The sequence below is a fragment of the Macrobrachium rosenbergii genome, chromosome 16 (assembly GCF_040412425.1).
Source record: "Macrobrachium rosenbergii isolate ZJJX-2024 chromosome 16, ASM4041242v1, whole genome shotgun sequence".
Taxonomy (NCBI): Eukaryota; Metazoa; Arthropoda; class Malacostraca; order Decapoda; family Palaemonidae; genus Macrobrachium; species Macrobrachium rosenbergii.
In genome coordinates, this window is record NC_089756.1 from 40,724,362 (window position 1) to 40,746,261 (window position 21,900).

A 21,900-nucleotide genomic window follows, 5' to 3' on the forward strand; every position below is an offset into this window, starting at 1 on the left:
AACGTGGTACCATATAATTATTTATATTTTCAAGACTTAGTATCACATTACAGTATAATTGTTTATATATTTTCTCCAGACATTCCAGGTGTGATTGTTGAGATTTTTATGAATAAAATACAGGTTGTTTAGTTTAAAACTGTTGTGGAACATGCTGAGAGGTAACTGTTCAGTACTCCTAAGAAAAAATTTTAACAACCTAGTTCTGTGTAATTTGAAGAATTCTTTGTTTCTTAGCAGAGATTTGATAAGATAGATAGTTGTTCTAGACATTAAGCAGCATATCACCAACATTAATATAACATAGGTGATCACTGAAGTTAAGAAAATTGTTTGCTAGAAAATATTCTAACTCATGAATTCCTTGTTCATGAGAAGTTACTAAAAGTGGGTCAACATTTTCTTACAAGCATGCTCAAGATTTAATTCCAAGAGAATCAATACTGTATAGCCTCTCCACTCCATGCAAAATAAAGGAAAGGACCCACAACATCAATTGTTTCACGTGCAAGAAGAAAAATTTTTCAAGCTTATCAATTTCTTTAATCATAATCATCTTATGCAAGATTAATTGGTAAAATTTTACTTCACTAGGTCCTTTAATGGACCATTTAACTTGAATTCCCACTAGCCTATCTGTTGTAAAGTGTTCCAACCTAGGGCTCAGTGTTCCACTAATCCTATGTTGGCAAGATGTGACCCTAGCCAGGGCAGACCCCCATACTGTACTGGCCATCACTGAATCTTGAAATAGCCATGAAGCTAGCTCTTGTCCAGTTATACTGATGAATTAATCAAACATGCCAATAAGGACAGTATTTTTTCATGTACTTGGAAAGTGTATGAACCACCTCTGCAAAATAACCAATCCTACATTGTAATGAAAGAACACTAAAGATATTAATTGAAAAAAGAATAATAATTGTTTAAGAATCCTAAAGATGTTAATTAAAAAAGAATAACTAATGTATAATTACAGTACTAAAACATTCTTATTAAACAGCAAGGTTAAAACATCAGATTATATTAGCAAGATGCCTTGATTATAAACATTTTAAATCGATATAACTGATTAAAAACATTTGATTTTTTTCTAGGAATGCGAAACAGGCATTGGCCCAGCACCATCAAATAATACCTGTGAGGAAGATGAATTTAAATGTGACACTGAAGAATGCATACCACTTGATTTTCGCTGTGATTGTTTCTATGACTGCATGGATGGATCTGATGAAAAGAATTGTTGTAAGTAATTAAATAGGTTTTTTTCCTGGTTAAGCTAGAAGGATCATACACACCCCAGTAATATTGCGTTCATTCACAATACAAACCACAGTATTATAATATCCCATTCACCCATCATCATGGAATTATGTGAAGGTTTATTTTTAGGAGTTTTTGCAGTTTTGTCATGTTTTCTACCTCTTCATCATTTCCCAAATTCAGTCATTTCAAGGCCCAACTGCAAGTCTTGGGATCCCTGGAGTATTCAGCTGAGAAGGTACAGGGAGAGCTTGACATTTATTGCAGTGATAGAAACCTCAGGTGGATGTTACAGCTTAAAGTAAAGCAGAGTTGGGCATACACAAACAAGAAATTGGACTTACTTAGTTCAGAGAGAAGTGTATCTATATACTGTATGGTTATTCACAAGTCCTAGCTTTAACAAGACTAGCTCAGAAAGGAATCATCGTCTTATCTAAGATGTACTTTTACTTCCTGAAACAAAAAAAGAAAATTCACTAGAAAATTGGTTATTTCTGGGCCTTTTCTTGCCCTTTGAGAAATGTCACTTCATATTCAGCTTGCTCACTAATGTGTTGGCAATGGAGTGGGAGTGAGATCAGGAGGTCTCCTTGGCAGAGAACTACTAAGATCTTTACTAATGGAAGAACCCCCACAGCTCCATTTTATGCTAGGTCTTCATTGCCAAACCACTCCTGTTTACAGATTCATCAGAGAGAGAGGCTGAGTGAAGAACCGTTTTCCACAATCTCTAAACTTTGTAAGGCCTCACCACAGAGAGAGCAGTAGCAGTAATGATGACTAAAGCTACTTCAGGAGCATACTTTAATGGCCAAAATTCAAATTAGCACATATTCCAATGGAGAAAGCTAGGCTTCTGCAGCAAGTTTCCCTTAGAAGAATGCATATATGCAAAAATTAAAACAAAGAAGTGAGGAGTAACAATGAGTACTTAATAAATACTGTAAATATAAATACATATAATAATGATACACAAAAACTGATTACTAAGTGTTATTCATAGCAAAGAAACAAATACTGTAATGAATAACTGAGAGCTAAAATAATAAAATAATAGGCACTAAGAATAGTGTGCTTGGAATACCCTCAAATGGCAGAAGCCATAAGCATTCATTGGCAATGGCCAATACTCATTATTCAACAAAATATAGACTATTCTCAGCCTCATGAGAAGGTTAAATGATCACCATCCACACTGCAAGGGCGCCAAGTCTCATAAAAGTATGAGAACCATGCCCACACCCACATCCCAATGCCCCATCTCAACAGGTAGATCTGAAGAACACACTGGACTATGGCATAGCAACAGGACCAGCACCTTAAATGACTTCAGCCAAAACGAGTAAGGCACAGCACCAACAGGAAATCGTCATTTATATGACATCTTTTATTTATAATTAATCATCTACGTTATGTGGATACTGTATGTGTATTTCCTAAGTGGCTGTCAGCCTTTGAGGGATACATCTGTATAATCCCATAAAACAGTATGGCTTGTCTGGAGTAACAAAAGTGGTTTTTTACCTCAGGCAACTGAACAGATACAGCCATTGATATATCCGATCAGCATTAGCATCTCTTCTCTTTGGCAGATTCTTGAAGTCTTGCTTTAAAGTCAAAAATATGGATTTGGTGATTTTGTTTCAAGCCCCCTGTTTTTTTAAAGTTCGGGGTCTCTTTGATCATGTAAATGAATATGGCAATAAAGCACAAAATGCTTGTTGTAGAAGTTTGCAGGAGTTTTCTTTTTATTGCTTTGCTACATTTCCTGTTTTATATTTCAGAGTATGAAGAGTCAACTGCATTTTCACATATTCTACTTCTTAATTAGTTCCCATCTGTTTTTCATAACTTGTAGTTTTTTCCCCTTTAAGTGGCTGTTCTATTGCTTCCCATGTGGTCAAGACGTTCCTTTACCTTTTTCTTGTTTTCTTCAGATAATAGCTAGAAAAGTGGATTAGTGTTTCCATCCAATTGGCCTTTGCTTTTAGAAAATTACATGCAGGACATTACGGTACTTTAATCAGCCCATTACTCTTTCATCAGCTGGCACTTGCTCAACCATTCACACACGCCCAACAACCCAAACAACCCCAGGAACCAGCACTACTACAACCATTCCCGGAACTGGCAGCACTACAACTGGAAAACCTTCATGCCTGAGAACAGAGTTTGATTGTAAAGGCGATGGACTGACTTGCATACCAGCTCTGCTCCTCTGTGATACTGTTCAAGATTGTCCTAACAATGCTGATGAAAGTCATTGTCCAGGTAAGCCTTTTGGTTGCAAAAATTTTAATCTTTGTAACCAAAAATTAACGTCTGTTGCTTCAGGTTATAATGTTAGGAAATGATAGCCTTACACCTGCACTTAGAAAAGAATATTACATAATGTTACATTACCACTTTTAGGTAATTAATGTTATAAAATGTTATCCTTACGTTTGTAACTCCAGATAAAGGAATTATGATTTAATGATTCCTTACATTTACACTTCCAAATGATTATAAAATTTATTCTTCAGTTTGCACTAAGATGATAATGAATGTTGAGTCTTACATCTGCAATTTCAGATAAAGAATGATATCACATACAATATTACCCTTACATTTGAACTATAAGGTATTGTATGTTATTCTTACATTTACACTTTCAGATATTGTTCCAAAATGTTACCCTTACATTTACACTTCCATATAATGAATGATAAGTAATGTTATCATTATAATTTCACTTCTGGAAAAATGTTCTGAAATTATCCATAAATGTCCACCAAAAAGATAATACACTACATTTTTTTCTAAATGATTTTTATAAGATATTTCTTAATGTCTGGCTCCATTTTACTGGTTTTTAGTCTCCTTGACATGGAAAAGGTCTTTTTAAACTGCTAAAACTAAAAAAAATATTCCTCTTGAGAGTCAAATTAACCCCTAATCCTGCCTTTGTGAAAGTAATATTTTCTATTTCTTTATAAGACAAAATGTATGTACTGTACATATCTATTTGATTTCAATGAAAACCATCCATTATATCCAGAACATACTCCATGTGACCCGGGACATTACTTCTGCAATGATACTAAACTGGAACCTCCATGTATGGACAAGTCAGAGCTTTGCAATGGTGTCCTTTTCTGCATGGCGTATGATGTAGACGAATCAGTGTGTGATGGCAGTTGTCCCACAAACTTTTGCCAAAATGGTGGCACTTGCAGCTCTTCTAGGGCCAATGGAAATCCCCCCTCTTGCTCGTAAGTAAAGTGTAGTGTGTTAGTACTCTCCCTTGTACGTACTGCAATGTGGTAATAGGTTCGACTAAATTGGAAAAAAATTAAATTACTGTACATTAAATTTGAAAAGAGATAGCCACTTCAAGAACAAAGAAAGTTAGAGCCCTCACATTAATAAACTTCATATTCGGAATTATTTGTAAATTTTCGTTGTTTTAGTAGTTCCAATATGACATTTAATAGTTCCAATATGACTAGCAAAATCCAGTGAGAAAAATAGTTACAGTATTATTTTTCTTAGTGACAGATGTACTTAAATTTCTTTTTTTTATTGGCAATTTTAAGGTATAATATTTTAAGTCTCCTAACACCTAGGTGGATTTTACCTTTTTGGTAAATGGCCACAAAATATGAGAGTGGAGTATGTTATCATCATTAGTGTTAAGTAATTTAACCTGACTGTATCTATTTCAGTTGTCCTTCAGACTATGCAGGGAACAGATGTGAAATATCTTTAGCACCTCCATCTGGTGGTGGCTTAAGCGCTGGTGCCATCGCAGGCATTGTTGTCGCAGTGCTCATTGTCATCATCCTTATTATATTAGGGGTTGCATACTTTAGAAAAAAGAGACAGTAAGTATTATGCTTTCTAAAGCCAGATTATTTAATTTCAAAGTTGAACAATTTTCATTGATTTTTACATAATTTTAACCTTTAAGAGGCAGTGTGTAGAATCCTTCAGGTTCAAATTGCACTTTTTTTTACTCTTTTCTCTAGTGTCTGAAGTAGATCAGATTATTAAATTCCACATCCTATGGGCCTATGTACTGTGCATAGGCACATAGGATAACAATCTAATAAAAACTTTTCTAAATATTATTTAGGAAAAGCGTAAAGATGTACATGCTTCTTAACTGGAGTATCTTTGTATAAGTAGGTTGTCATTTATATTTGCTATTAAACTGCGCTTTTGTTTATGTGCTCAGATCTTTAAGGAGCTTCTACCCTTTGCTCTGTCTACTATGCCATTTTATTTTTAAAAATTTAACAAATACAGCATATACAGTAACCTTTCAGTTAAATCCAAATTATGGGCATTCATTTTATTTCCAACTTATCTTGATAGCTCATATAGTTTGATTTTTCAATATGCCTGAAAAAACTAGTTTTTTATAAAATTGTAAGGTCTTTTCTTTACCCCATGTAGTAAACATTTACAATGCCTAAGTTTTCCCTGTTTGAAATACAGTACAGTACTGTACTACTGTACAGTATTCCTATCCCTTTCATATTTGGTGGGTACTCTCTTTTTTGCATTTCTCTGTGGAACTGAATAAGAAGTAACTCAATCAATGCTGCTGCCCTTACCATACATAGATCCTTAGTCTCTCTAGTAAGTTATTTCCTTGTACTGTATATTGTCTCCATATTTTTTTTTTTGGCCATGGTTTGTTTGAGTTGGAGGAAAATCTCTTCTTTCAAAAGACCTCATTGCATCAGGCAGGTTATCACTCCCCATACTTATTCTGAGGAAATTGACATTTCTCAAAATGCCTGATTGAGAAGCACCTACAGTACAGTAAATGCAAGAAAATGTCATTAGTTGCCATTTTCTTTAACTGACAAAAATTCTCTGTTGATTTTCAAAGGTTATTGGCATGCCTTCATTCAAAAGCATACAATACTATAAACCTATGGTTGACTCTTTACCATTTCCACCAAATGTTGAGATTAACCTTTCATCCTACAACAGAGCTGAACCACCAAGGGATGAGAGCCACTGGGACAACCCACTCCTTAGACCGTATGCTGGTCCAGACCTACCAAAACCGGACTCGTATCCTTTAGAGAACTTGGGGCCCACTGGAGTAGCAAATCCTGCTTTTGATGACAAGCCCATTTCCAGTATATAGTGATGTGAAGGAAGTTGTTTATGGTGTTCAAGGGCTTTGTGTACCCTTTGCAGTATTGAAGGATAGTCATAAGCATCTCATATTTAACACTATTTTTATGTAAATATCTGTTCCATAGAAACTCACTCATATTCTGTCGTCATTTGTATTGATTTTATTACTGTCACTGTAGAATAGCATTTCATGTGGTCTCCATTAACACTAATAACATTGCTCAAAGGAATTGTGTTATTTTGCAGACAAATGTAGAGAAATATTCAACTGGTTACTGAATATATTTAGCCTATACTGTATGTGTAAATAGCTTTTAACTGTTTTTCATAGACACTTCAGTAGTATAGTACTGTAGTGTATTGAACTAGTTTTAACTTCACATTTCATTTATGTTTTTATGTACTCATAGTTTACAGTTAGAGCTTGTTTAAATGTTCCAAAATACAATAACATTTCATGTAAACCCTCAATAAAGTTATGGCACTGTATAAGTGTAATTAATAATTAGATTTTGTTCTTCACCCATATGCATGCCCAGAATACTCGTAGAATAGAAACATCTATACAGTGTCCAAGCAACATCATGTCATTTGCAGGTTAATTAGCATTATGTAATAGATTCCCCTGGAAAATATATAAGTGCATTTAACTTTATTTCAATATAAGGTTTAGGCCATGATGCTAAAGGATTGGATCCTATCTCTGTTATTCAATGACTTTTTACATGACAAATTTTAAATTAATTTGTATTTTTCCTAACATACAAACCTGAGGTCTTTACATATGCAAATACCTTCAGCGCAGCTGGGTACTGGCCAGTCAGTTCTTAACAGGGTTGTTAGGTAGGTGCCTACTGACAGTAGGGTGGGCATACCCACCCTTCCACCTGACAATACATTCACCTACCTTCTGGCCCAGGTATCAGAATGAAGGGTGGCTAGAGATGGGCAGTATATGTCAAGAGCTCAGGTTTAATACAAATTACTTTAAAATTTGTCCTTTGTTCCCACATGAATAGAAACCCTTGGTCTTTATGTATGGAAGACTTACTTTTTGGTGGGAGGATGAGTAAGCTTCTGACCCGACTGGTTGTTCACCTCACCTGGGCCTCTTTTCCTGGCCATGTAGAGCAAAGGAAGTAATCCCATGCTTCTGATCTGTTGAGCATATGTGTGTTCAACTGCCAGACTTCTGGGCCTTTTGAATTAATGGGTATATGATAAGCATCATTGATTCAAAAAAGCTAAAGATAACCAACGGGTTTGTTATTGTCAGCCCCTCTCTCCTCTTGCTAGAGAGAGGGTAAGACTTGCATCTATTAATCTACTTAAGATTATAGACAGGGTACTCAGTTATGTAGGCTCACCTACATGACCCGCCCGACCAGCATGTGACGGTTGTCACTTACCTCTCTCTGCAAGAAAGGAAAGATAAAGAGAAAAGGGAGGAGGCCAGTCACCCACTCACATTCTCTCTTTGCAACCAAACACCTTAGGCAAGATGCAATCTATCCCCTATGGGAGCTGGATGAGCTACACAACTTGTCGTGAATGTGGGTTGGCAAGACCACACTCCCTCCTAATACCTGTAGAACTGAGAGGTTCTTCTGGAATGCTATGGACGGACCAAAGTCCCTAAACTAGTGAGGTTACCTGGAATGTACCCTTCATCAGGCATAGCGTAGGCTCTCTTGATAGTCTCATGAGGCCAGAAAGAAATTGTGTTCTTGAAGACTTCTTCCTTAGTCAAGTCCATACTAAGGAAAAGTCATCGACACTCAGGTCTGATGTGACAAGTCCTCAGTGCCTTTTTATTTATATTTTCTATAAGACTTTTCTTTATCAGAGAATAAATACAATGAATACATTCACAAATAATTATATTTATAGTTGAAAATCTTGGTATCTCATAAATATTCCATGAGGTTATCTATACCTACACTGTCATTTAAAATTTTAAAAATATTCTTACCACCAGAATGGCCATAATCTGGAACAGTGTGCCAGAATGTGCTCAACAAACAGGGAGCCATTTTCTTCCAAAATGAAAATCTCAAGGCAACCTACCTTGCATTACTGTACTCTAAAGCAGGCCAGATTAATTTTAAAATTGTTCAGGTTATAACCAGATCCAAAAATATATTTTCTCCTAGACCTAAAATCTTATATTTTTTGTCATATGGTAGAGGGATAACCATGCTGTTACTATCTGTTCAGAATACTGTACTGTATTTAGTATTAATGGCCCTTCTCATATCACAGTGTGGAACCTTAGTAACTAAAAATTTGTGCTGGATGGCACATTTAGCCTCCCTATCAGGCACTTCATTGCTGTGTATCCCTGTATAAGTAGGGATGCAACTAAACTGAACAGATTTCTGCTTGACAGATAGATAAAAGAGCCCCTCCTGAGCTTTCAGAATCAGAGACTTAAAAAAAAGGCTTGAACTCTTTCAATGTTTTCAAGGCATTTCTTAGGTCACTGTAAACAGCAGTGAAATTAAATTTTTTCTTGTGCACACATTCCAAAGAAAAGTAAGTATACCTTAGTTTTACCAGACCACTGAGCTGATTAACAGCTCTCCTAGGGCTGGCGAAGGATTAGACTTAATAAAGAACCAATTGGTTACTTAGCAACGGGACCTACAACTTATTGTGGAATCCGAACCACATTATAGCGAGAAATGAATTTCTATCAAGAAATACATTCCTCTAACTCTTCATGGCTGAATTGAACTCCGGCCCATCGAGTGACAGTCTGAAGCTCAAGCGATTCGGCCAACAAAGGGCTACACATTCCAAAGAACTGACTATGGCTGTTGCTTCAGCAGTAAAATAAAAGGCCATGAAACATGTCCGAAATAAGTTCAAAATGCCACATTATGGCTATCACTTTACCAAGCACAAGTTAGGGTATATTAAAACTTTCTACAAGAAATTCAGTTTGGCTGAAGAAATGTTTAACAAAAATGGGTTGCAGCTGAATAATAACTTTAGCAAAATATGCTAAGGTTTTTCAACTGGAATTGTAGTAGAAATCAAGCTGAATCCATATGTACTGAATATAATTACTGTACAGCAGGCTCTATGAACATGATCTAACAATAAAATGTAGCAAGACCTATAAAATCCAGGAAAGTTACATAACAATCTAAGTTCACAGTATTCTTATTGACTATAAGCTCCCTGTGAAGTGCCAGAAGATGATGGGTGGATTTGAGAAGTCTAGAGATATCATGCTAACTAATCTCACACTCAATAATCCTTTTAATAAACTGAACATGATGCTATGAAAATGACAATGTGAAGTTAATTCATAAAACAATTTTAGAAAATAACTGAAGTTTCATATGAAAAAGTGGCGTAATGACAAGGGTTTTACGTGATTGTTACGTACACTGATGTATAGAACCCTTAAAAATTTAATGTAAAATAATAGTATCACATTCACAATGAATATAACACCTCACCTTGAAGGACATCTGTACCTATCAGATACACAACTATAATTATTTTTTTCTATGCTACCATTCTGCTGTTTTAGATATGGCACGTTTTTAAATAAAATACTGAATATGTGTAAAGTACAAGTTAGTTTGGGTTAGGAATTATGTGGAATTGCTGTCAGCTGTAAATTATCTAGAAAATATTCAAGTGCCGGGGTCTTTGTTACTTATCAGAAAGCCAGATCCCTTAATGTCAGGTAAGTTGGTAGGTTGGGGTGTTTTACTGTACTGTACTAATTTTGTTATGGGGACACTAGCAGATCCAGGAGAGGGGCACCTGGGCACATGCCCCCTCCATGAAAAATAATGACAAGATACCAATATTGAAGATTTAGATAATAAGACCATAAATGAGAAATATAAAAATGGGAAAAAAAAATAAAAAATCTACTATAGAAATATGTATGTGTGTGCAATATGAAAATTGGTGGCCCCCCATGAAATTTTTCTGGATCTGCTAGTGCATGGGGATGATACCAGTTTTGATATGAAAAAGCCAGTGATTAAAACTTATGCGGCTTCTTTGATGACATTATATATATGTACTGATAATGAAATAAAGGCAGAAAACTATGAATGAAATCAAATGGCTGTGGTGAACTAGTTTAAGGCAAAAAATGAAAAAGAAATTTCATTAAAAATTTAAATGACAAATATTACATTTCTTGAATGCGTATCATTCAAAGTTCTTGGACTCTGGAAAGTGCTTGGGAACTTGCAGAACATATGTTGTTCATGATCACTAATGGTACTGCTTTCTTTTTTCTGTTACAAAATAATTACATACAGATTTCTGCCAATTAAAATTTCACATAATCTCATGTTAAAAGTACCAGATGTTTTCAGACTCCTTCAGTTCAATAATGGCTGCCTTGTGAGTATGAAATGTTGATGGAGATCTCAAGTGGTATATTTTATACTACTAATGTTGAAAAGCTTTTTACCCTTCTAGAAGTAAAGTCATTATTTCCATTGATGAAATCCTCTCCTTCCTTAAACACACCTTGGCCAAAAAAGTCAGTTAATGGGATCCAGACTGGACCAAGACAAAATGTATACCTTTCAGCTGTGACCTTACACACACATGGTAAGTAACAGTCTATGTGCAATACGAAGGGGCGTGGGGGAGAGTGGGTGACCCTATGCCTGTTAGGACCCAGTTCAAAAGATGAATTGCTGTATTTCATTTATGTGACATATGGTGCTCTAGGTCCGGTTAGGTTGTTCCCCCAGACTAGGCAAGGACCTAGTGCCTAGGTCTGGTTGGGATGCATCCCTTATTTCTCCTCAATCTATACCTTTCAAGGTATTCCAGGTTAGGTTAGGTGGGAGATCAGAGCAGGTCAGATTAGAACCCAGCACCGGAAGTTGGCGTTGATTTGGCTTTAACCCTATATTTCTTTCTATGGTTTTTATGGTGCCCTAGCCTAGGTTAGATAAGGACCCAACATCCTAGGTTAAGTTATATTAAGAAGCAAATTTTCTTGTAGTCCTGTAACTGGCCCTACTACTTTTCATTCTATTAAAGTATATTTATTATTCTTACTTGTGATATGTATGCACTATATAAGCAGTTACAGGGGCGTCATTTCAGATTTTTGAATGGGGGGGGGGTTTAAAGGCGGTTTGGAAAGCGAAGCCAGCCTAATCACCTGGGGTTTTTTGATTTTGAGCCATTTTATGTGGTTTTTGAAGCACATAAAATACATAGATAGAAAGATATAACTTAATGTGATGACACATTTGAATTTCGGTAGGAATAATGGAACATCAGTTGCTGTTACTTCTTGGGGCTTGGTGGGGTGAGGGGGGGCAACTTGAGTCGGGGGGGTGGCAGTTGCCCCCGCTAAATGACGCCCCTGGTAGTTAACCGACTGGTTACGTTGTTAATCGGCGAATTTGGCCTACTCTGACGTTGCGGCTCATGTATTTTCTAGCCTATCTTCTTTAAGTGATGATTGCGCTAGTTTTGGGATTTTCCAAAACTGAAGACCCTGATTTCCCACTTAGCCCAGGTTCCCCATGATTGTTGGATATACGAGAAAACGAAAAATTAGTTAAAGCATGAAACATGACATAAGCCTAACGATTCTCAAAACTAAATTATATACTTCATATTACATGTATTTGACGATTAGTGTAATTAGTGTCATTGCATTACCTTCGGAAGTAAACCAACACCCAGTAATTAATCCTCTGGTTTCCAATTTATGTTGCAAAATCTGTCTGGTCATCTGTCATTTAAATGTAAAAAAAAAAAAATGGAAACGTCTATTATTAGGCAAACGATCCTAGTTTAGGCCTACCCTGTAGTCACACCACATTCATGGGTTACCCAACTCTCGATTTCAGAGTTGGATAGCCTGATATTTAAGTCTACCAAAATACGTGCCGAGAAAGGATGTTGTGATTACGAAGATAACTCTGCGATAAATCTTGTTTCATTTATGCGATTTTACACTTAATAAATGCAGTGGGATTCTAAAGCATGTTTGTCGTCTAGCCTAGGCACGTCTCTTTTTCAGTTTTATCACCTGGAATTTCACTCAGTTAACCAATTGCCCCCAAAATATTTCACTCTTATTGTATAATTTTAACCCTCTCCCACCACCCAATCTGCATTATTGTTGCTTTCTACTGTAAATCACGTTCGTATACGAAGACTGTTGGTTCAGCTTGAATGGTGGTATGTTTTTCAGTTTTGTCTAATGGAACATAAATGAAGGCGATTGACTGGTTGCTGACAGTGCTGCATATGCGTTACAGTTATGAGATTAACCATAACATTTCTCTGAAGTTAAAATTAAATCGATGTCATAATTGTGTCAGATTCTCATTCTACCGAACTAAAACGATACCAGGAAGGTCAGACAGACAGACATAATTGTGTAATGAGTTGGCACCGTTGACGGTTTTATAACTTGATCCTAGAATGAATTTCAACTCTGATATTTTGAGCAGTGGAACGCAGGGAATGGTATCCATAAATTTGTAAAGTTTATCAGAAAATGGATTTTAATTGAAAAACTTAGCTGTAAGGAAAGAATTCATAAGATGTGGGGTACCATGCTTATAATACTGTTAAAAATGTAAAATATTGCATATTTGCTCTAATAAAAGATAAAAAAAAATTTCCCCCCCAAAAGAACAAAGTTTTCGCTGGAAATGATTTCCTTAAAATTCCATAGATGATTCTGTAGTTGTGGTTAATTCAAGGTCTATATATAGGGCCAAATGCAGGGAGGAATTTGAGCACCCCGATTGTACGATGGCAAAGAACGCACCCACTCCACAGCTGAAGGCGTAACAGACGTGATTCTTCACTTCTGAATAAATAAGGTAAATATGATACATAGATGTATTTATGCAAAAAATCTTCTAATTAGATATATTTCGGATTATTATTTATAGGTCCTAGATATTTCTAGATATTTTTTTATAATGCTGGATAGTTTGCATATGAAAAAAGTGGCAACACTGCAGACGTCGACGTCAGTTATTTGTCCTGTTATGCCTGTGGTGCTTAGATGAATGGCTGATGTCGATTTGCCTGCGTACTGTACACTCAAATGTTTGCTGTTATGTCACGTACTGAAATTGACAACACATTGTTGAGGTAAGCATTAATTTTGTTCTCTGTCCTACTTGGTCTGAGAGTGTTAACAATGAACTTTTGTGTAATTATAACCCGAATGGGAAATCAAGAAATGCACCCATAGTTGCCAACGAATTTTTTTTAATCCATTGACCGAAAAACAAATTTAGTAGGCAATAACCAAGGAGATACAGGTATAAACACGAAAATCGCCAAACGAAAGCTGTGTAATTTTGAAAGAAGATAGTTCAGGTTCGACCGTAGGTTAATTCATAAGTATCTCTCCCAGAGAGTGACCCCCATGAGTTTTAACCGGTATGTATTCACCTTTGCTGCGTGTTTAGTACAAGCCCGTTTGGGATTACTAAAAACATAAACAAAAGACTGTAAATACAATAAAGATAATGACCCTCAAGAAATATTAGTCCTGGATAACGACCCCCGAACTTTGACGGGGCCACTGCACTATCTAGGAAAGATCCGTGGATAGTTTTTCGTGTTGGGAAGGACCAAGATGGGCGATTCTATCCAGCACCATCAAAGAGGTTAACAAAACATTTCTTGCTTTTGTTTTGAATTACTTCGTGAATTTCTCTCAGCAAGTTAGTATAATAATTATCAGATTTATTTCAAGGTGAGTTTCATCAAAATTTGGTTAGTTTCTTGAGTTTCTGTGGTCAACCACGCCAGCTCGGTCTATGGACATCCGACAGAAATCACTAATGGAGGCAGCCAAAGAAGTAATGGCTTATAATGTAAATAACGATCGAAAATCTTAAATCTATCAAGAAAATTAAGAAGCATTTTGTCACAGAAGAAAAGTCGTGGCAAGTGAGAGACCGTCATTCTCAAATATCGTACGCTACCATCCTATTTCAAATTTCCAAATCTTGGTCCCAGTGACTAGGCCTACCGTTGGTATAATTTCCGTAAAAAATAATCTACACGTAACTCTTTGCGTAGTCCCACTAAGATATGGACAAATTGACTGAAAAAAAAACTTACAGACCAAACGCAGAAACGTAACGTTGTCCGACTAATGATAATTCATTTGTTGATGAAATGGTAAGTACTGTATCAGTAAGGGATCTATAATACCTCATAATTAGGATAATTTTCTTTTCACCATAAAGCTTAATTTTTATCCTAAATCTTATCTCTACGTTGTTGTCTTGCTGTTTGGTTATTGTGGTCACGAAGACTCTGCTGTAAATATCAAACTTGTCGATGTTGTAGACCGTATTTTATTCATTATTATCTGCGTCATGAACTAGGATTAGAAGATGATGCAAGATCAGTTACTGCTGCAGTGTGGGGTCTGCGATGGGAGGTTGAAACCAACATTCTTTGGAAGCTTGAATTTTAAGTCAGTGACCCAGTGGGATTGTTCCATGTGAATAGGTTTCATCTAATGATAATAATAATAATAATAATTTCCTTAAACCCTCATCATAATACTAATGAAATCAAAGATGCCGTATGCTTGTTATTTGTCTAATGAAAACTCGAACCTATTTTGGAGAACACGACATTCGGAATGTAGACTGTAGTTGCCCGTTCCCACGTTGATGTCATGGTTAATAGCTAATCGAATATCTCAACCCAAGTGGCCCCAAAAAAAAAAAAAAAAAAAAAAATTACTAGTTGAATAAGCATTGAGGAATTGTATCTTAAGGATTAGGAAACCTTAAGAAGAACATGCTCCCTCTAACGACCGCGGACTGTGTTCAACACCACGTTGGTCCATCCCACCAAAATGATCACGCATGTTTTATCTCTTATGTTTTCTTCTTCATCTTATTATTCTTCTTCTTACTCAAATCTGGGAACAAGCCCATAAGTGTGGACGCTCATCCGTGAACTGACAGGTAAACCTGATCGTGAATACCCGGCCTTACAGAGATTTCCACACCTGAGAGAACAACACTCTTTGCCAACCGGTAAAAAAAGTCGACGAATGATCGCAGGTAATTGGCTTAATTATTCGTTAACTGACCTTAGCCTATTTTTCGGTAAATCTGTCGTCAGATTTTCAAACTGGGTGCCAATTGGATCAGTATACCATCTGGAATTCGTCACTCCTATAATTAGGCCTATGGCAGGCTATCCCGTTAGGCTGTCTATCCTATCTAAGCTCTCTGGTCAGTTTAGGCTGTCTATTCAAGTTAGGCTGTTAATTCAGGCTAAGGTGGCTTATTCAAGTTAGATTGTCTGTTCAGGTTAGGCTGTCTATCTAGGCTAAGGTGTCTATTCAAGTTAGGCTGTCAGTTCAGGGTAAGGTGTCTGCCTTTATAAGGAGTGTTGTAGGCTTGGTATGTATGACCCTCATGTGAAGTAGTAGCAATCTCTATGTTGGGAGGGGAAGGTGTGTGACGTGGAACTGCAGGCAGATAAGGTGTGGTTACTGAATATGGTGAATGCTCAGGATGATGTGTGTGACATGGATGTTGCTGAGATGACTGAGAACTAGAAATTATTTGGCAAATTACTTTGTAAAGCCTGAAGCAGCACTTCCTTGGCAATGGCAATACTGTGTTCCGGGCTAATAATAATTACTTCAATCTCTCTCTCTCTCTCTCTCTCTCTCTCTCTCTCTCTCTCTCTCTCTCTCTCTCTCTCTCTCTCTCTCTCTCTCTGTCTGTATGTATGTATGTAATTTATGCCTATGTAAATGTAATGCCCTTAATACATGGAAGCATATTTCATTTTTTTTTTTTGTATATTACAATAAAATTTTACATACCTGTATCTTCTACTTCATTTGCCACTTGCTTCCATGCCTTTTCTGTAACATCCTTATCGGAGTATTTATTCAAAGTTTAGTTGTAAATGCACGGATGTTTTTCTAGTTCTTGTGTAAATTTAATGTTCCTGACTTACTTGTCGCTCGCCATTGCAACAACAGCCATGGCCTTATCGATCGGAGGCACAGACCACTCTCTTCTCAGCGGTTCGTAATGCAACTGATCGGCACAGCCATAGCCAATTGCGCGGCTATCAGTTGCACATGACCGCAGTTTCTGTGTCGTGGTCTTGGTTCGAGTCCTCCTCCCCTCCCTCCCGACAGTGGGGGAGGCGGGAAGACGATTCCAATATTGGAGCCTACGGTGTGCGCCCCTTGCCGTGCCTTTCCCCCACATTAATATCTTATAATAACAGTACAATTACAATACACTCACAAAATTGATTACTAAAAGACAAATGGGACTGTCCCATTATTTTTCCTTTTCCTAATACCTTCCTTCCCTCCCACCCCCTTTTACACTATTCCAAACCTCACCTTTCTTCCGGGGGACCCTTAGGGGTTTAAATCGGTTTCTAACCGGACCCTCATCCTATCCTATCACCTCCGCCTTATGTCATGTCAACCAATGCGTCAGTCGCAATACAATTGCCTGCGGCGTCGGAAGCAACTAATTTCACACAACTGGTTGCTTTGGTGTGCGAGCTGACTCCTACGTGCAACTGTAGGGTTTTCTGTAATATCCACCCTTAGATCCTCGTACTTCATCTGCTTTAATTTTCCGGGTCTAGTTTGATGCCGAACGCCTCCACTTCCCTCTTTTACCGGAGTGAATGGCCTAAAGTGCCCCAGTGCTCGGTTTGACAGCTATAAATCAGTCAGTCAGTCCTTCCTGCCATCTTGCTGTTTGATCTCTCTATCCACCACTTCGTTTTTCAGGTGTGGTGTTTTCTTTCATTTTCAGCTTTATTTTTTGGATTTCTTTATTTTACTCGCCGTCTGCTCCAACACCCTCTTTGTACTGCCTTAAGCGATAAAGAGTTGAAAGTGTTCCAATACTTGGTTTAACAGCGTAAATTTTCATGATTCATTCCCTTATTCCTTTTCCCGTAGGAGATATTGCCGTCAGTGCACCTGACACGGTACACTGATGATATTTACTTAATGTTCTCTGAAGCATCCCTTGGCACCTATCAGCAACCCCCTTCATTTCTTTTACCATAGCTCTGTAAATTTTCTCTTTCTTCCATCTATCTTTCCACCCTCACAGTTATTTTACAGTGCATCTGCAATGATTTCCTCCCGTTGCACCTTTAAAACCTATTTGCTCTCAATTTCCCTTCGAGCACTGAATGACCTCATAGGTCCCGGCGTTTGGCCTTTGGCCAAGATTTCATATTCCATTCCATTCCTTATTCATTGTGGTTTCTCAAGCCTGAAACATTGAATCAAAGCAGAGAAATGTACTCTCGAAAAGATACCCGATCCACTAGTTACATTCCAATCTTTCCCAAAAGCTAAGCACTCGTTGCCAGTCCCGAGATCTAAGTTTAGAAGCAAGATTTTCGCCCAAACACAAACAAACTTGGGTTACTCTTGCTAGCTGTGCTACTTTGGCTTGTTATCTACGCGTCACCTCCGAGGTGCTAGTAAGCTCAACGGGACCCGTGTTTAGTACTAGCCACTCGGGGATCAAAGTATTATATACACCCATTTCTATACTGTGTGGCTGACAAATTATATTAATAAACAATATCTTTGATCACCGAGGGCTAGTACTAAATACGGCGTCCCATTGACCTTCCGCCATGTTTAGTACTAGCACCGGGGAGATGACGCAGAAGTAACAAGCCAATGCGACACCCTTGCTGACAAACAAATAAAATACCCAAACCAAAATTCAGTTTGCGCATAATGCAAATATTTTATTTCCCAAACCAAAATTCAGTTTGCGCATAATGCAAATATTTTATTTCGCATGTATAATTGTATCTTATCAATTATTCATACTCTTGACTCAGCAATAGGTGTAGTGATATTTTCGATTAGGTGATAATAGACCGCCAACGTACTGAAAAAAATTCTCATTAAATAGGAATTTGTGGAATACGATATCTTCATGATTCACCAACACGTTCGAAATATCTAAATCAGTTTACTTTAGGTACGATTGAGTATTTGGGTTTCGTAATGAAAATATTTTTGATAACCTAATAGTCATAACCATGACGTTTTCGTTATCAAGTTCACTCACATACGTTTATGTATATATATATACACACATACATATATATACTATAATGCCATTGTTACATCAGGAAAAGTCAAGTAATGATAAAAACAACTTGAACGGGAAGGAATATTTTCGAAATATAGCTAAGTTACTGCAATAATGGTGTTCTATGGTCCAAAATAAATATACAAGAAAACGGACAGTGACTGAGATGCAATACGTCTGCCTTGTTGACATTCAGTTTGTCTCACTGTCTATGAAAGTTTTTTTTTTTTTTTTGGTAATGTGAAAAATTGAGTAAGAATTGTACGTATGTTATATTTTTATCATTGTAATTGTAAGTCAACGCTTTCTTTTTCTCGTTCGGTTGATGTTGACCATTTTTGTATTTTAATCAACTAATTAAAACGTCTTTGTTTCTATGTGACATACTTGGCTGGTTAGCATGCCATTTCTCTGTACAGTGTTTAGTTAATTCTAGAGTTGAGAAGAAATCCAGCAAAGACTGGCGAAAACTAGAGGTTGCTTTAACGAATTTTGCTCTTCCATTGATATTCAGTCATTTAAGGAAACTGGTTACGCACGTGAATCAGAGATAAAGAAGTTATCAATTTAAACATTTTTGCCGACTGGTTATGTGAAGTGTATTGTGATCATACTCACATACACCCTCCTGTTTGGCACAAATCACATGCTTGCTCCTATTCCAACATTTCTGCAGCAAGAAAAATCCCCCACCCCCCTTTCTTCTTAGCCCAAAAAATCTTAATCGTGCACTCTTTCCATTATTTTGCCTTCTCCAATTATTTTCCTCTGTCTGCTGAGCTAAATGGCCCTTCCTCCTCCTTTCGGGACACACAACACTTGCTAGGGTACTCCTCTTCTTATGTTTACTTTCTAGAGACAAGAAATCTAGTAATTGCTAGGGCCCTTGCCTGCCTTTGGAGACTTCTGTATTCGTAATCGATTAGAAACAGGGATGTTCTCTGTTATCATGTGAACGATGAGCCCAAGGGAATTATTGTTGGTAGTGTGCCCTATATAACTATAAGCATATTTGCGTGTTGGCTCATGCCATGAGACTCTGATCAATCTCGTCATTAATTATAAAAGTTACTCTACAATATTCCTCGTTTTTGTAAACGATCTACAGTATATGCGCAGAGTACGTAGTGGATATCCTTATGTTAACATGTAACTCAACAGAAGAGATTTCAGAGTATGGATTGAAGATATGCTGGGCGCATTCTTCCTAATTGAGTTCACACTATCTACTTTCAGATTAAATAAAAGAGTATTTTATTTAATCTTTACCTATTTGTTGTAATTTTTCGTAGGTTTACGTCCTTCCTGCCCTCAAGGCAGACGACTTGGCGAACTTCTCGAAGAGTAGTGGACCAGGACAGCCGGGGATGTGGTGAGAGGCGAGTCTGATCACGGCCACCTAGGTGGCCGTTTCTGATCTAGCTGTGACCTCCCTAGACATGACGTACCAAAGAGCTCAAATCTTGGCTTTTCTGGCACCTATGCTTCGAACGGACTGAGTCACTTCATTCTTCAGTCTTCTTTAGGTGAGTTTTCCTGTAAATTTTTAGTGATTGCTTAGGTTATTATCATTGTACTTTTACATATAATCTTTTATCCAAAACAGACTACTAAATTAATTTCTCATCTTTTCATTTCATTCTGGTTTTGTTTTCATTCAGTCAGTGACGGAATTCGCCCCGCCTTTTTTATATATTTTACTCATTAAAATTCAGTGAATTCATATTAAGGAGACCGAGGTTGAACATGCTTTGTTTAGTAATCAAAGTTCGGACTAGCAGTATGATCAGCTTCAGTATTCACTACAACAGCTACCAAGTAGTTATGATACGGCATTCATTTGCTGACTAAGTTGCAACGACGTACACTTGTCAGTTCCAAGATTATGTTTGGCTAGTTGCGGTCATCACTGCGGCAGCATTCATTGTAATGCTGAAGGCAAGTTCTTTGTAGAGCATCGAAGAGCCTGGACACAGGTTCCCAGTCGGGGTGTCAACAGTTACCAGGCCATTGTATATTCAGGGTAAGTAGCTGTGCTATTGTTGATTCTTTTTGTGCACACAGATTTTGGCCTAGTTTTGTGTATCATGTAATGAGCTCATTAAATATATACATACTGTCCTCATACAATTTGCAGTTTACATTGTTAGAGAAACAATTATGTAATGTCAATAACAGTTTTGGAAATCATTCTCATGGTAAATAGCTAATCATGTCAAGCCATTATACAACAAGTGTGTTGAACAAGAAATTGTTGCTCGTCATTGAACCGAAAAGTAGGGACTTTCCTTAGTAATAACTATTGTCCAGGTGTTATTTCTCATGACTCGGCAGTCGGTATTCCTATTAATTAGGATGAGACTGCAACTTGACTCCTTTTATTTCTTTATTGATATTTAATATTCCGTGTAGATTTAAATGTCGTTCTTAGTAACCTAGTAGATTTCATCATAGATTCACTTCGCCAGATAGTATGCCTGGCCGAATATTAAGGAGTGCTGGCTTTCAAAGTCATTGTTAAATGCCACCTTCCGTGGTTACGCATCATCCATTCATCCTATGTGCATAGCACACACACCATGTGTTATATAACCAAGATTCTTCTAAAAGACGGGTGTCTATTATTCTTCATGAAACCACATACTATGTCTTGTTTGTTTAAATTTGTGTTTTTAGCCCGCCTGGTGCCTTGGGGTTTGTCGTAATTAGTTCTCATAATGAAAAATTGTGCTACTCATAATACTGTATCATACTTATAAGGTGATTTTCATTAGTTATCGTGGCTTGATACAAGTTAACTCCAAAAATACTCTGAAGTATTTGTTGTCCAGAAACAAATCTGTTTGAAATGTAAACTATATCCAATGAACGTGCTAAACAATTGAGTTAATTGACATACAATATATGTTTACAGGTTGCTTGTATTTGTTTATTAATTATTTGTTTTGCCTGAACTTTGTAAGATGCTGTGGTGTGATGGATCTTAATTACATGTATTCCAATTTTTACAGGATCATTAGAACCGAAGGCCTGTTTTAAAACCTAGTGCAGCATGATTATAATTGCGCTGTAGTTTGTAAATGAATCAAGATATATATCACTCAAGTTCTTGAAGGACAACTCTAAGTTTCTGGTAGGTGTTGCCAGTGTAAAGTTTCAGTAGATTGCTGTCAAAGATTTATTTTGTGAATGGTAGAAGCAGTCCAGTCGTTTTAGGTAACTTATGTATAAAAATTGCATGCATTTGTACTGTTTAGTTTCTTTTGGTTTTAAGTTTTCTAAGACATCTCTAACCATTCTGTCCCGTAGGGGGTTAGTGCCGTCAGTGCACCTCACGTGTTGCACTGTATGCATTACTTGAGGTTCTTTGCAG

At 37.0% G+C, this 21,900-nt stretch overlaps 1 protein-coding gene across 1 annotated transcript in view; it reads left to right on the top strand.

Annotated features, from left to right (window-relative positions):
• Positions 1-6,548, top strand: part of LOC136846940 (MAM and LDL-receptor class A domain-containing protein 2-like) — a 212,146-nt gene extending 205,598 nt beyond the window's left edge. The window contains 5 exon segments of the mRNA XM_067118195.1: positions 1,098-1,245; positions 3,313-3,537; positions 4,307-4,520; positions 4,974-5,132; positions 6,253-6,548. Of these exon segments, the coding sequence (XP_066974296.1) occupies positions 1,098-1,245; positions 3,313-3,537; positions 4,307-4,520; positions 4,974-5,132; positions 6,253-6,412 (906 nt within the window). The 3' untranslated portion in view covers positions 6,413-6,548.
• Positions 6,549-21,900: the final 15,352 nt, after the last annotated feature.